Raw genomic sequence first — 14,016 nt, forward strand, 5'->3', positions numbered from 1 at the left:
TCCTTTCCCTCCCCTTCACTTGTCTTCCAAATTCAGATGTAAAGTGCGACTCCCTCGGCTTCTTGGACACATTTCCCATTAGAACTGACCCAGAGAGCTTGCAATCAGAGAAGGTGTGTAACTAAACCCTCAGCATAGGCAAGTAAGTGGAGCCGCACTCAGGCAACTACCCCAAAGGCACGGGGAGTGCTCTGGTTACCCGGCGGTGTGTGTGTATGTGTGTGTGCACATTGTTTCTACTTACCTGTCTATATGTGTCACAGAAAGAGGTGAAGTGCAGGAGCTCAGAATAAAGCGCAGAGGCAGAGAAAGGCAGGATTATACACATGGCAGGTTAGAGAAAGGCAGAGAGAGAGAAGGAGAGGATGGGAGGAAAAAGCGACAGAGGGAGGCTTAAGATTACAGAGGCGAGCACCCTTTGTTGCTGAGTTCAGTTGTGATGGACGGCTTGTGTTTAGGGAAAGAGTGAAGGAGTCCTTCAATGTGCTACCATAAAATTTGCAGGACCGCTGAGGATGTTCTTCTTGACTGATCAAACTTTTGTCTGACAAACGAAGAGCCTGGACTTCAAGGAAGGTGAAGAAGAGGGTCAGAGTATTGGACGTGATCCAAAGATAGTAGGCGAAGGAGCCAAAGGAGGGGCAAAAAACCCCAGGGAGGGCTCGTCAGGGGGGACCAGGTGATTAAGCCTTCAGGGTGAGTAACAAGTCAAGCAAGGACAGGAGTGAAGCTGGACAAGAGATCAACAAGAGAGAGAGGGACAGGGTCGACTGTAGGAGTGGAGATAAGCAGGCGAGATCAAAATTAGTCTACAGAGAAAGAGGTTGACGGACTCGGGACTAAAGACAGATCAAGGCTGACTCAAGTCTTTGCTGACTCTAACCTGATTAGGCTGACGAGAGGGAGCGGTGGAGGAGAGCCGGGAGACCCGATCAGCAGAACGTGGGAGCCAGCAAGAGAAGGAGAGGAGAGAGAAAGAATTACATGAGGACGCTTGGTGAAAAAAGCCTCTTAAATCTGGGAGCTGGAATTAGAGCCGCAGAAACTGCAGAGGGGAAGCCACAAAACCGCTGTAAGTAAATTAGGAGGCTGTAGCTGGAAAAATGTATAATGAAGCCATGGGCGGGGGAAGGAATTTGTGGTCTTGGGAGTGCTTTATATGCTGTACCTTAATGAATTGATTTCCTGTCTTTAAGACTTTCTCATTTCATCATTCTCCATGACTTCATCTCCTTCCTTATTCCTCACCTCTTTAAAAACCCTTATTCCCCCCTTTTTCACATACCCCTCACTCCTGCATCGCATGTAAGGTCTATTTACCTCTCTCTTTCTCCTTTCCCCACTCTTTCCCCCATCCCTAACTTGTGTCACCCCTTGTTCTCTCACATTCCTGAATCCACAGGTGAAGATGCCTGCTAATGGGAACTGTCCCTTGAAGTTGCAGTTTGGTCTAATCAACCATGAGGGTCGCTACCTCACTGCTGAGTCCTTTGGCTTCAAGGTACAAACTGATTAAAAAAAAAAAAAGTAACATATTCATATGATTGTTCTGTGTCATGTAGCTGTACTTTATTCTTTTAGCCACAGGTTTGTTGTAGATAGGACTAACGATCGAAAGCCTCCATGTTCTTTGTTTCCTCAGGTGAATGCGTCAGCACCAAGTTTGAAGAAGAAGCAGAAATGGACTCTAGAGCAAGACTCCCAGGATACCCAGGTGGTGTTCTTGCGCAGCCACCTGGGACGCTACCTTGCCTCTGACAAGGACGGCAGAGTCACCTGTGAGGCTGACGGGCAAAATTCCGACTGCCGCTTCCTAATCGTGGCTCAATCAGACGGTCGCTGGGCCCTGCAGTCTGAGCAGCACCTCCGCTTCTTCGGTGGGTCTCGGGACTACCTGTCCTGCTTTGCTCAGTTAATCACAGATGCTGAGCTGTGGGCAGTGCACCTGGCTCTACATCCACAGGCCAATCTGCTGTCGGTGGCCCGCAAGCGTTATGCCCACCTCTCTAAGGAGGATGGTGAAATCGCTGTGGATGTGAACATTCCCTGGGGGGTGGCATCGCTCCTGACCCTTGTCTACCTGGACGGGAAGTACTGCATTAAGACCTGCGACAGCCGCTTCCTCAGCAATGATGGGAAGCTCTTGATGGAGAATGGGAGGGCCACAGCATACACACTAGAGCTAAAGTGTGGGAAGCTGGCCTTTAAAGACTGTGAGGGGAAGTATTTGTCCCCCATGGGGCCTACAGGTACCCTGAGGTCTGGACGGTGTTCCAAGCCGGGCAAAGATGAACTGTTTGATCTTGAAGAGAGCCACCCACAGGTGGTTCTGATGGCAGCCAATGGGCGATATGTCTCCATAAGACAAGGTAGGAAAACATCAGCAGGAGATAGATATATAGATAGTCACAGATCTGATTTTGCCCTGAAGCCTTGCATGCATGCACAAGCTTCAACTCTTCCAGCTTCCTCAGTTCCCTAAAGTCTTACACTGAATCCCAAACGTCTGATTAAACTGAGGAAGGCTGACCTTATGTGCCATCGAGAGTGGTCACATGAGCCTTTAGCTGACACAAACTGACCTACACACATACATAATATAGGAGGGGGTAACAAATACTACTACTACTACAGTTACTACTACTCACCTATATACAGCACATACTGTGCACTGCACGCCCCCAGAAAACGAATCTTACAATTCACAGGAAGTACATTAAATTGTGGACTCGCTGCTGAATATTCATGGTAGGAAGGGGATAGGCCAAACTAATGACTGACAACTGATAAGGGATGCATGGTAATTATGGGTAATGTAGTCTGCACATCAACATGCATTGACATCACATTGGACAGTAGCATCTTTCCAGGAAAACAAGATAGATGAGGCTGACATGGGAGACTATCAGCCTCATCTGGGAGACCTGAGACGAATACATCAATCGTTGTAGGGCTGCAATTGATTTAGGTTAGTCCACTGTCCATATTAAGTCTCACACTAGTGAGTGATATGGTCAAATAATGGATTTATTGTGCACCCATGTTGCGAATAACTACTATCTCCATTGAGTTTTAGTGTTGTGTTAAAATTGAATGTTGTCAGAGGAGGTGCTGTAGCTATTCCTGAAATAGTGGATACTCTGTAATAAAATGCAGCAAATATAGTTATTCCCCCCTACATAATCCTAAATCATAAATGGTGGTCTTTTGGGTTAGGGTTAGGGTTGAAAATCCCCTTTCATTCCCTCTCAGATATACCTCCTGGCTTTGTTGGATGATGGTGTTAACAATACAGTTTTGCCTGCTTGGGCTTATTGAAACAGCTGCTTGTAACCTATATGCTGTACAGTAATGCTCTGTTGATACTGTATTATGTATTTACTCCTGAGTCTTGTGAGAGGGCTGTTGAGGTTATTTGATCAGTATGCAGCCATGACACCACACTACTATACTGATGGATTACACCTGCTCCACGTTGGCTTCAAAGTAGTTTTCCCTCAAAAACAAGGTTGAATTTCTTTGATCAGTGTGAAAACTAGAAAAACTGTAATTGTGAAGATCACGTTTCATCTGAGCAGCAGTGCACTACAAGCACTTGCCAAGTGTTCAGCTGCGGATGGTCGAAATGGTCTGATTTGAAACTGGATTTGGGGTGGATTAGCATACACCAACAGTGCTTGTCAGCATACTTGGCCATGACACCCATCGGCAGGCTGCAGATTCTTGTCTGCAGGGTCGAGTTACTTCAGCCCCTGGTGCTGTAACTGAATCTCTCCCTGCTCATTGTTCCTGGTTAGCAGTGGGAGCTTCAGGCGGAAACCAAACGACCAGGAGCACTGTAAGCTGATTGGTTGAAGGGACGGAAAGATATGGTGCAGGATAAAACATGCAAAATGTATATAAAGTAGCTTCATCTACGAATGTATGCACAGACAGAAATACTTGCCGCATGCTCAGATTTTTATGTTACCGTCTCTCATTCTTTCCCCCTCTCTCTCTTCCTACACTTGTTCTGCACAAACAAAAGCTTTATCTTTTACTGACACACTCGCCCACACACAACCATACCGTCCTGCTGCGGCAAGTGGTGAGGTGGTGTTTTGAATTATTGATGAAGTTGGCCCCTGTTCCTGGAAGGCGAAGGGGGGAGTCTGCTTTCAGAAACCCAAGCTGCTTCTCACCTGGGGCCAAAGCTTCTGCCCCTCCGAGTCCCACTCTATCCTGCTAATCTAACCCGCTAACCCCTGCCTCAGTCAGTGCTGATGTGCTGCTGAAAATCAGATGACATTTCTATTATTTTTTGCAGCTATAGCATTTCAGGTTTGAATGACTTAAATCAACTTCTTGTCAAATGTCCAAATATTGAAGCTTGTATTCACAAAATGGAACGATCAACATTTAACAACTGTTAAACAAATCGCTACCTGTCAAATTCATATGCAAAACAAATGGGGACAGCATATTACCAGGGTAACCCCTAACTGCTGCCAGCTGTAGTTGCCGTTAGAGAATTAGCTAACTTAGCAGTGCAGCTAGCAGTCTGGACTGGGAGAGTGTTGGTATTTACATAGCTAGCACAGAAGCTTTGGAGCAGGATAGGCCATTGCTAGCTGGTTGGCATGCTAATTTCAGTAAATATCTCTGCAACACAATAAGTAGACGTCATAACATCCAAACATTTATTCCTTCACACTGAATTTTAGTTAATTTTTATTGTTATCAACCAAGATTCCTAACTATTACACCTTTAAATGGCCACGCAGGACATTACCTGACTTTCCCTGGTTTCCCAACTTCCAATTTGTTGTGTATGTGCTTGCAATGGGAAAACCTGGTAACACTGACTAAAATAAAGTCAGGGAGAATGGATGATAGTTTGCAACAGGCCTAGAAAAAAATCTATATTTGGTGAAAGATGTGAAAGGTTAAATTGTAAAATTTGACTAAAAGTGGGACAAAAGCACAAAATGGAAAATCGTGACACACTAGGACCTTAAAATCCTTCAGTACTTGGGTAACTATGCCTTTTTGCCTCTGGTTTTCAACATGATGATTAAAGAACGAGAAAATGGAAAGCAGAGCAGGGAGTATTCAGCTCTCAGAGGACTTTAGGACAATAGGAGTAGGTGTGGAGACTTCATCCTCCCTAATGTCACCTGTCTTTACACATAAATTAGTACCTTTGTTTCTGCTCCATTTAGTGCAGAGGAGTCATGTTGGCCATCTATTTTAAAGCGAGTGGCAATGCAGTAAATGGGTTAGCAATAAAAGAGGGTCAGCTGTTATGAGGTAGAGCATGAATTTAGATGTAAAAGTGTTAAAGAGAGGCTGCAGTGGGATACAGTATTTTCTGTCTGCAGTGTGTGTGTATGTGTGTGTATGTGTGTGTGTGTGTGTCTCTTTGTGTGTCATGTAGATCTGTCATCATGTCTCTCATCACCTCCCTGTGTTCCTCGGGCCTAAGTGGTCCACTCTGCCCTGAAAGTGAAAAAGAGATGATAGTCCAGAGACACAAACTTTCCATTAACACACATGAACACAACACAAATACACACGTACACACGATGCATGCGTGCACAGACACATACAGGACAGATAAGTGAGGGGAAAAATGAATGGACTGAACTAAAAAAACAACAGAAAATGTAGTTGTGAAGGATGAAGGATTGGAAGAAAGAGGAAAATAAGGAACAGGGGGATAGTGGCATCAGCTTACCATTAATAATGGATGTCAGAGCCATCTATTGCTGATGGATTAGTTAGGCTTGCTCCACTTGCAGGCTGCAGGTAGGACAGAAAGTGGAGCTGGATCTGGGGTCTGATCCAAAATGTGCCACCGCTGATGTTACCTATGTGTGTTTTTGTGTCTGTGTACTGTGCATAGTTTATCAGCGATCGTGGCTATGATGACATCTTATTTTGTATGCTTGACCAAACCGGTGTGTCAAAGATGGTCATCAACACAGCCATTGATACCCTCAGATTGCTGGCTTGGATTTCAGCATATCTAATCTCTTTCTCCCCCTGTTCTCTGTTTCGTTCTCTTCCTCCATCCTTCTCTCCTTCCTCTGCCTCCTCGCCTCTCATCTATCAGATAGCGTCGCTGAGGTCCCAGCTGAGCCCTGTCGGAGGATCATTTCTGGGTTGAATTAGTGTGAAATGGACACATGGAATAGGTAGACAAAGCATGACATTGAGTCGGGATGAGCGAGAATGAGAGTGATGGGCCCCCAGGCATGGGTGCAGAGTGGAGGGGCAGAAATGTATTCTTCAAATGCACTTAAGATCAATGATAATTTAACCAGTTGTAAGACCTCATGATACCTAGTTTATCGGGTGTGAATAAGATGTGATTAAAGCGTCCCAGTGGCTCAGTAACCATGACATCTTTGTCGCATGTGATCCCCTTTCTTCCTCCTGCAGACTGTATCTACGCTCAGATATCAAATTAAAAGAAAAATGCCACAAAAGAATCAGAGAATAGCAGCGAATTACTCTGTATTGAACCAGAAGCTAGGGCTGAACACTTGGTATATAATGTTGTTTTAAAGTTAGAATCGTTTATTATTATTATTATTATTATTATTATTATCATTATTATTATTATCATTATTATTTGTATAAAACGGTGCTGTAACCAGGCCTTTCAAATTGGTACTTGTATGTGCATCTGTGTTGGATTATGCAGATGTAATCTATGTGCGTGTTAAGTAGCCTTAAATAACTTGATGCAGCCTATCATGGTAAACTCAGGATTATTTCTTGTGATGCTCTAAGAACACTTATAAAATATGGGAGAAACCTGGGTCAGTCTCATTTAAACAATGCAGACAATATCTTGTTTGGCTTTTATCCATGTTAGCAGCCTGGCTCTATGGTTTGCATTGTTGGTCTGTTGGTTGATCCATCAGTTTGGTCCAGATTGAAAAGTGGTGGATATATTGCCATTAATTATAATATAATAATATATAATTGCCATTCTGACATTAATGGTCAAGCCCCATCAACAGACACAATGCCTGCATATCTAATGACATTAAAATAAGCTTTAACTGTAGCAATGGTTAGCTTGCTACTATGCTAAATTAGTTGAGCATGATAAACATACATTGCTGCATTTAACGAATACCATTTTACATTTACATACAGAGTGAGTAGACATGTGACACAGTCATCGATGTACATTTAGGCTTCCTCTAACGGGCATGTTAGCACACTAGCGTTAGCATTAGATCACAGCACTGCTGTGCGTAAACAGAACTACTAGGTTCTTACTGTTGTTTAGATACTTTCTTTGTAACCCATTGAATCATAGTTTTTTAGGACAAAATGTATTTTTTCTGCAGCTCTCCAGTGCAGTCAGTTGCAGTTACCACAAAACCTTCATTCCTAAAGTTTATTTTTTATTTTTTAAGGCACTTTTCTCAAATAGTTTTTAGTTGTTATTTTTTTTAAACAAAAACACCCGGATGAACATGAGTATCCTTTAAGATACACATAACAATATATAGTAGCTAGTTAATGCTTTTACATTTTTAGCATGTTTGCCATATGCTTGGTCATTCATAGCTTAGGGTTGAGAGCGTTTGGTAATTATCTGTACGTCCTGCTAAGTGTGCACCATAAAATCCTCAGGTCTTTTCCTGTTTTTCCTTTATTCTTTTATTGAGGGGATTGAGGGATTGGACTGGGTAGCACTTGAAAGCTGATTATATCAGAGCCCCGCTGAGAAGAGGGCAGATAGGCAGTGCCGGAGGTGGGGTGATGGTGGGAGGGGGTCAGGGGCAAGGAGGGAGGGAGGGATGGGGGAAGGGAGGGAAGGTAGAGAGGGATGACCAGATGAGAGGAGGGTGAGGCACACAGATCGGTGTTGTTAAAGGATTAGGAAAATGCATTGAGATATTCTGCGATTCAACTCATTTGGGATTTTCGTAGCTCTTTGCAATCTGTCTGTTGGTGGTGATAAACAATTGTTGTCTTTCCTGCCAACATTTATCATAATGCTAATAGCTGAAATAGTAATCACAAAATGACTTCTCAAATAAGCAAAGGTGCAAATCAAAGCAGAGAAGTGTGGATGTCACTGTGTTTGCATTCCCAGGTGTTTTAGTACGTGTCCCTCGGCTTCGTGTGTTTGTTATGTTAAAATAATCGGTTCCTATAAAATGTTTGACACTCAGAGGTGTGATTTTTGTTGGGTTGACAGTGTTATCTCTGCATAGCTGATGAGACATTACTGTGCAAAACATGCATTCAAAACATTTAGTGTGTGATAGCTCGGCTCTGTAAGATTTTCCTGCATGGGCACATTTAGTATATTTATTTTATCTACCGTGTATTCTGTCCATGAATGCATCCAGAACCACAATCAGTGACAATGTATTCAGCCTCAGGAAGCTGTATGCTTGGCACATCAGATCGGTGGAAGATGGAACCACTTAAAAATAACCTAACATCCCAGGATCAGACGTGATTACTAACTCTGTCATGCTGGGCCAAGCTAAACATAACAATACAAACTGATTAGCGAGCTGCCATGTCGCCTTTTCCCCAAACTATTTTGACTTGCCACTGAGAGGAAAAGAAAACAGGTCTGCAGTGGAGCTAAAAACTTCACCCCTCATGCAAGTCGTAAATGTTGTAATATGACAACTTGTTCTGCAGTAATTGCACATATGTTACATATAACACTGCAAGAAATGACTAAAATGGAATATGAGCGTGAATACACACTGTGAGCAGCAGTGGATGGACTCCAAATAGTCCTTCAGTTTTTCATGATTTCTGAAGATTTAATGACATGATGTGCCTGCTACGCCCCTCCCAGGAGTAAGCCTCGCAGCCAATCAGGAAGACGAGACGGACATGGAGACGTTTCAGATGGAGATTGACAAGGAAACCAAGAAGTGCACGTTCCGCACCAGCCAAGGGAACTACTGGGCTCTGGTGGCCCACGGAGGCATCCAGAGTACTGCCACTGAAGTGTGAGTGAATGCTCTCATATCGAATTAATACATCAGTAACTGTATGTGTCAGTTCTGCATTTTATAGCACAGATATGTTTATACAAAAACATCTGTTCTGCAACACAACAGAACGTCCTCGGCTTAAACTTAATGACCTTTTTTTCCCTTCATCATCAAAACATTAATGTTTCCCTTTAATCACACAGATGGTTACATGGTGTCACCACCCAGATGTCAACTGAGTGGTAACACCATGTAACCATCATTACTAAATGGTAAATCTATAGTTAATTAAACTTTAGTTCATAGTTATTTCAATGTTAAACAAACAATGAAATGCTTTATAAACCATTTACCAAGCAGTTGTTTATTGAGAAGTTGCAACTGATGTTTATGAACCTATAAATCATTTAATAATTGGTTCATAAAGCACTTCACTGTTTGTTAACATTTAAAATAACTAAAGTTTGATTAACTTTAAATTTACCATTTATCAATGTTGGTTAGTGTTAGCACGGATGCTTACTGAAAGAATAATGCAACTCTGTCACAGCACACAAGACAATGTCTTACTGAAAATGCAAGTCAGTCATGGAATTTAATCAATTGGATAGAGAAGTGATTGATGCCTACAGCTGAAAGAATAAAAATTATATTTTATTGGCAAATCTGATTTAATATTAACTTACTTCTCTCTTTGTTGGCCTGCTTTAACTTTTTAAGTCTTGCATTTGCCACTAAACATGTAATCACATTATTTTCAAGACCATGTAATGGCAAGTAAACCCTCATTTTCTCTTTGTTCATGCCCTCCTGCAGGTCAGCAAACACCATGTTTTCAGTGGAGTGGCTCGGCCAGAAGGTGGCACTAAAAGCTAACAATGGAAAATACATCTGCATCAAGAAGAACGGCCAGCTACTCGCCGTCAGTGATTCCACAGGTATCGCACCATTTCAGGTTTTGTTCTCCTCCTCCATTCTCTACACAGATGTACCTCCTCCCTCAAACCCGGCCTCTGACTCCTCTTGTGTTTCCTCTGATGTGTCTCCATCATTCTGCTGTCACCCTTTCCCAGGCGAGGACGAGCAGCTCACTTTGAAACTGATCAACCGACCCATGCTGATCCTGAGAGGAGAGAACGGATTCATCTGCCACCACAGGAACTCCAACACTCTGGACGCCAGCCGATCAGTCTATGACATTTTCACCCTGCAGTTCAGTAATGGGGCCTACCATATTAAAGGTCAGGGTGTACCCTCTCGAACAAGATTGATTTAACTCCTGCTTTCTTTTTTGCGACCAGCTCTGACATAAATCTGTGTTTCAGCAGTGAAAAATGGTCATTCAAACTAATGTAAACCCTATAATTGTATCATAAACACATTTCTGGGGTGTCTGGTGACTGTATCTACCTTTTAATCCTGCAGGTGTGGATGGCCGGTTCTGGTATGTGAACAGTGCCGGGCTGGTGTGCTCTGACGGCGAGGTGCCTGAAGATTTCTCCCTCGAGCTCCTTGAGCACGGTCGCCTCGCAATCCGTGGCAAGAACGGAAAATACCTGCGTGGAGACCAGGGAGGCACACTGAAAGGGGACGGACACAGCCTGAGCAGCTCAGCCCTGTGGGAGTATTGATTCAATCCAGTATTAGTCCTGACACGAAACCTGACATTGACTCCTCTCATTGTTGAGTTAACTCTGGTGAAAGACAGTTACTCATCAGCCTGTACTCATTGCATCCCACTTTTTTTCCTCCTTCCTGTTAAAAAGAGGTGGTGACAGTGAACTCACAGGAATAACTGACTCATACGGGGGAGAAGGTGCAAGAAGAGGAACTGATTCAGCCGAGAAACGTCTTGACGAAATGAACTTTTGAGTTGGTGCTTGATCTCGAAACAGCAGAATTAGTGTGAATGAACTTCAGAGTGTTTGTGTTGTTCTTTTAGATTTTTTTTTTTGATACGTAAAGGTGCAATATGTAAGAATTGTGGCTGAAAACATTTAAAACTCCAGTAAAATGATCAGTTAATGTGAAGGAATAACAGCTTTGACATTATAACGTCTATTTTTTGTGTGGCAATGCATATTTAGCATGCTAACCAGCTAGCCCACTCCCAGTCCAAAACTCCTGTGCTAGCTGTGTAAACACCAACACTCTTCTGGTGCTTCATGCTCCCAGTCTGGACCGCTAGCTGCATGGCTAACTAAGCTAACTAGCTAATGGCAGCTGCAGTTAGCAGCAGTTACTCAGATGACATGCTGCTCTCTATTTATTCTGAGTATGAATTCAACAGGTGGCCAATTCTTACATAATGCACCTTTAACTATTGTTTGACGCTAAACTACAGATTAAAAAATAAATCATCCTTTCAATAAAGACTTGTAGATTTATGCAGTAAAACCAAACATCAGTGTGACATGTCAACCAGGCTTTCAGGTATTACATTATTTACAACAGAGCAACAGAAGTGGTCAAACAGGTGTGTAATGACACTCATCCAGCTGAAGAAGTAGCCTACAACAAATCAGGGTGCAATTGGAGACAGACATTAGAAGTGAGGTCACCTGTAAGTGGAGTTCAGGTCATTAGTATGGTACTGGTGTCTAATGATGATTACTAGCAGACAAGAATGATTGGGTGTAGTAGTCAGCTGTAGAAACAGTAGAAGACTGTCACCATGTCTCATGTGCCAGTAGCAGCACTAATAGGATCATTCAGCCTTCATCATTTGTCCCTCCATTATGTTTTTCTACGTTTCTTCTTCCTCTCATGAACATAAAGATACAAAATACACTTCTATGTCTGGTTATGTTTTGTTTCAGGGTAACACTTACTATACTAATACTATTGAAATATAATATGGCCTATATTGCAACCTCAGATGACCAGGGAGTAACCACAGGCAATAGGGCTCCGTCAACCAGCCTTCCTGTGATCACGACTGGACACCAGACTAGGACTGAATACAGCCTCTGAGACCAAAGGAAGTCAGTTGGAAGACACGGGATGGAGGCGATTTACAGCGGCCCTTATCAGGACTATGACTCCGGGAACAAGAAGACATGCCAGGCAAAGACAGAAGCGGCAGAGGAGCATTGGGTGAAAACAGCATCAAGAACTGGAATATTTTCACTCCTTACACTGTGGATTCAGGATTTATTTCAACAAAATTAGGCAATTAAGCTTTTTACTTTGGTAAAACAGAGGAACTTGAATTTCTTTCTTGATATGTTGTGAGTTTACTTTGTTTACTTTTTAGACTAAGTAGTTAAAGCTTTTACATCTCCCAGCTGAAACTATGGGGGCTTTCAGACTCACCTCTTGCAGTACAAAGTGGTATTACAAGCAAGACGTTTTTGACACAACAACAACACCGTTTGGTCACACTTTGTTGATAATGTTAGTTCATTTTTTAATGTTTTAAACTTACAGCTGCTGTAAGTGTTGTCATTGTTTCAGCTAACTTCCTGTCCCTTTTGCAGTTAGCAATCCTCTCCCTCCTCTCAACGTCACCACATGAACGTGCAGCAGTAAGACATGGCATGGAGTTCTCTGTCCTGATTGGATGAAGTGGGCAGGGATACATTTCTTTTCTCTTTTACAGTATAAGCAGGGGGAGGAGAGTCATGGGTCACTCTATAACAGTGATTACTGTTGGATTATAGAGCTATTTAACTACAGCAGCTTAAATCCTGACCATATTTTACAAATTGCCCCTTTAAACCCTTACTTAATGTTATTGTATTGTATTAATTAACTGTTAGTTTATTATTATTACTGTATTGACTCATCTTTATAAACTCTGGGCCAGGCCAGCATCTGTGTAGGAAGCAGAGACATGTTGCCTGCAAAACCTGCAGCAGCTGTCGGCATGTGGATGCCAGCGGCTGTCACTGCTGCTGTTTCTGTGACGAAGGAATTGATGTTGCTGTGATGATAGCAGAAGATACCATCAGTTTCTCACCAGTCATGGTCACTGTTTTACTGGTTTGCTTTTTGGTCCATTTCTGGTGGATGAGCTGATACTCTCTCAGGAGAGATGACAACACAAACAACACAATGATCACTCACACAAATCTATCAGTCTGCAACAATTCACATAAGACTCTGAAAGTTCAAACAGGCCTCATACATGTTTTCTTTCTAAAATTCCAGGTCAGCATCTCTAATGTGAAAATGAAGGAAAGTGGTTGAATCAGATGAAGTCTTGCAGCATCATTATGGGTTGGCTATTTTAAAGTCACATCACTGCCACCTAATGGAGACGATGTGACATTTTACCTTCATTTTTCAGATGGGGTGCCGCAGACGCTGAACATCAGAAGACATTTTAAAGCCTACATACATTGTGGTGCACGTGTGTCTTTCACAAAAATGACAACAGCTTTGACTTAGTATAATAGTGTGATAACATTAGGGAACAGATTATAGTGGAAGAAAATACAGTACTGCCTCAGGCCTTTTGAGTCACCCAAAGCTTTTCAGATACCCTTTCTTCTTTAAAACTACTCAAACCATTTAACAATATAGTTGGCAATTAATTTAATGATTGACAATGAATCAATAAATGGTTTTGGCTCTAGACACAAGAGCCCCTCAATGCTCAGTCAGCTAACACCAATGGGTCTGGTACTGCTCTGTAATGTTTGAAACCTTAGAGATTAAAACTATTTTTAAAAAATAAACACTGCATTTGCTTTGGATTTATAATAGATGTGTATTATTACATTTTAAAGACATTGTCTCTCTTAGGAATCTCATTCTTGCTTTAATCATAAACATAATAATATGTATTATTTAAACATATAGGCCAGCTTACGATACATTGTTGTAGGTCCAGCTATTCAATATACTGTATGCAGTGGGGGGGTCCTTGCTCTGTATCTCTATTAGCTAAGGGGTCCTTGACCTGATAAATGTTCAAGACCCCTGCTTTAATCCCTCCTCGTGTTGAGAAAGATGCCGTGTACAAGAACAACTATTGTCCAGGACATGTGGTCCTGTGTCACGGTTACGCCTACGTGTCTGACACATGTGAACTGCAGGACCT

General features: G+C 42.4%; 1 protein-coding gene across 1 annotated transcript; it reads left to right on the forward strand.

Moving 5' to 3' along the window:
• Nucleotides 1-1,032: 1,032 nt before the first annotated feature.
• On the forward strand, nucleotides 1,033-10,600 carry fscn2b (fascin actin-bundling protein 2b, retinal; the record flags this gene model as incomplete). Its single annotated transcript, XM_084343111.1, has 7 exons — nucleotides 1,033-1,072; nucleotides 1,403-1,501; nucleotides 1,643-2,369; nucleotides 8,828-8,984; nucleotides 9,786-9,907; nucleotides 10,043-10,210; nucleotides 10,395-10,600. The coding sequence occupies exons 2-7, from the start codon at nucleotides 1,409-1,411 to the stop codon at nucleotides 10,598-10,600; spliced, it is 1,473 nt and encodes a 490-aa protein (XP_084199237.1). The 5' UTR covers nucleotides 1,033-1,072; nucleotides 1,403-1,408.
• Nucleotides 10,601-14,016: the final 3,416 nt, after the last annotated feature.

Source organism: Pagrus pagrus (genome assembly GCF_965226575.1).
Source record: "Pagrus pagrus genome assembly, chromosome: 21".
Lineage (NCBI taxonomy): Eukaryota > Metazoa > Chordata > Actinopteri > Spariformes > Sparidae > Pagrus > Pagrus pagrus.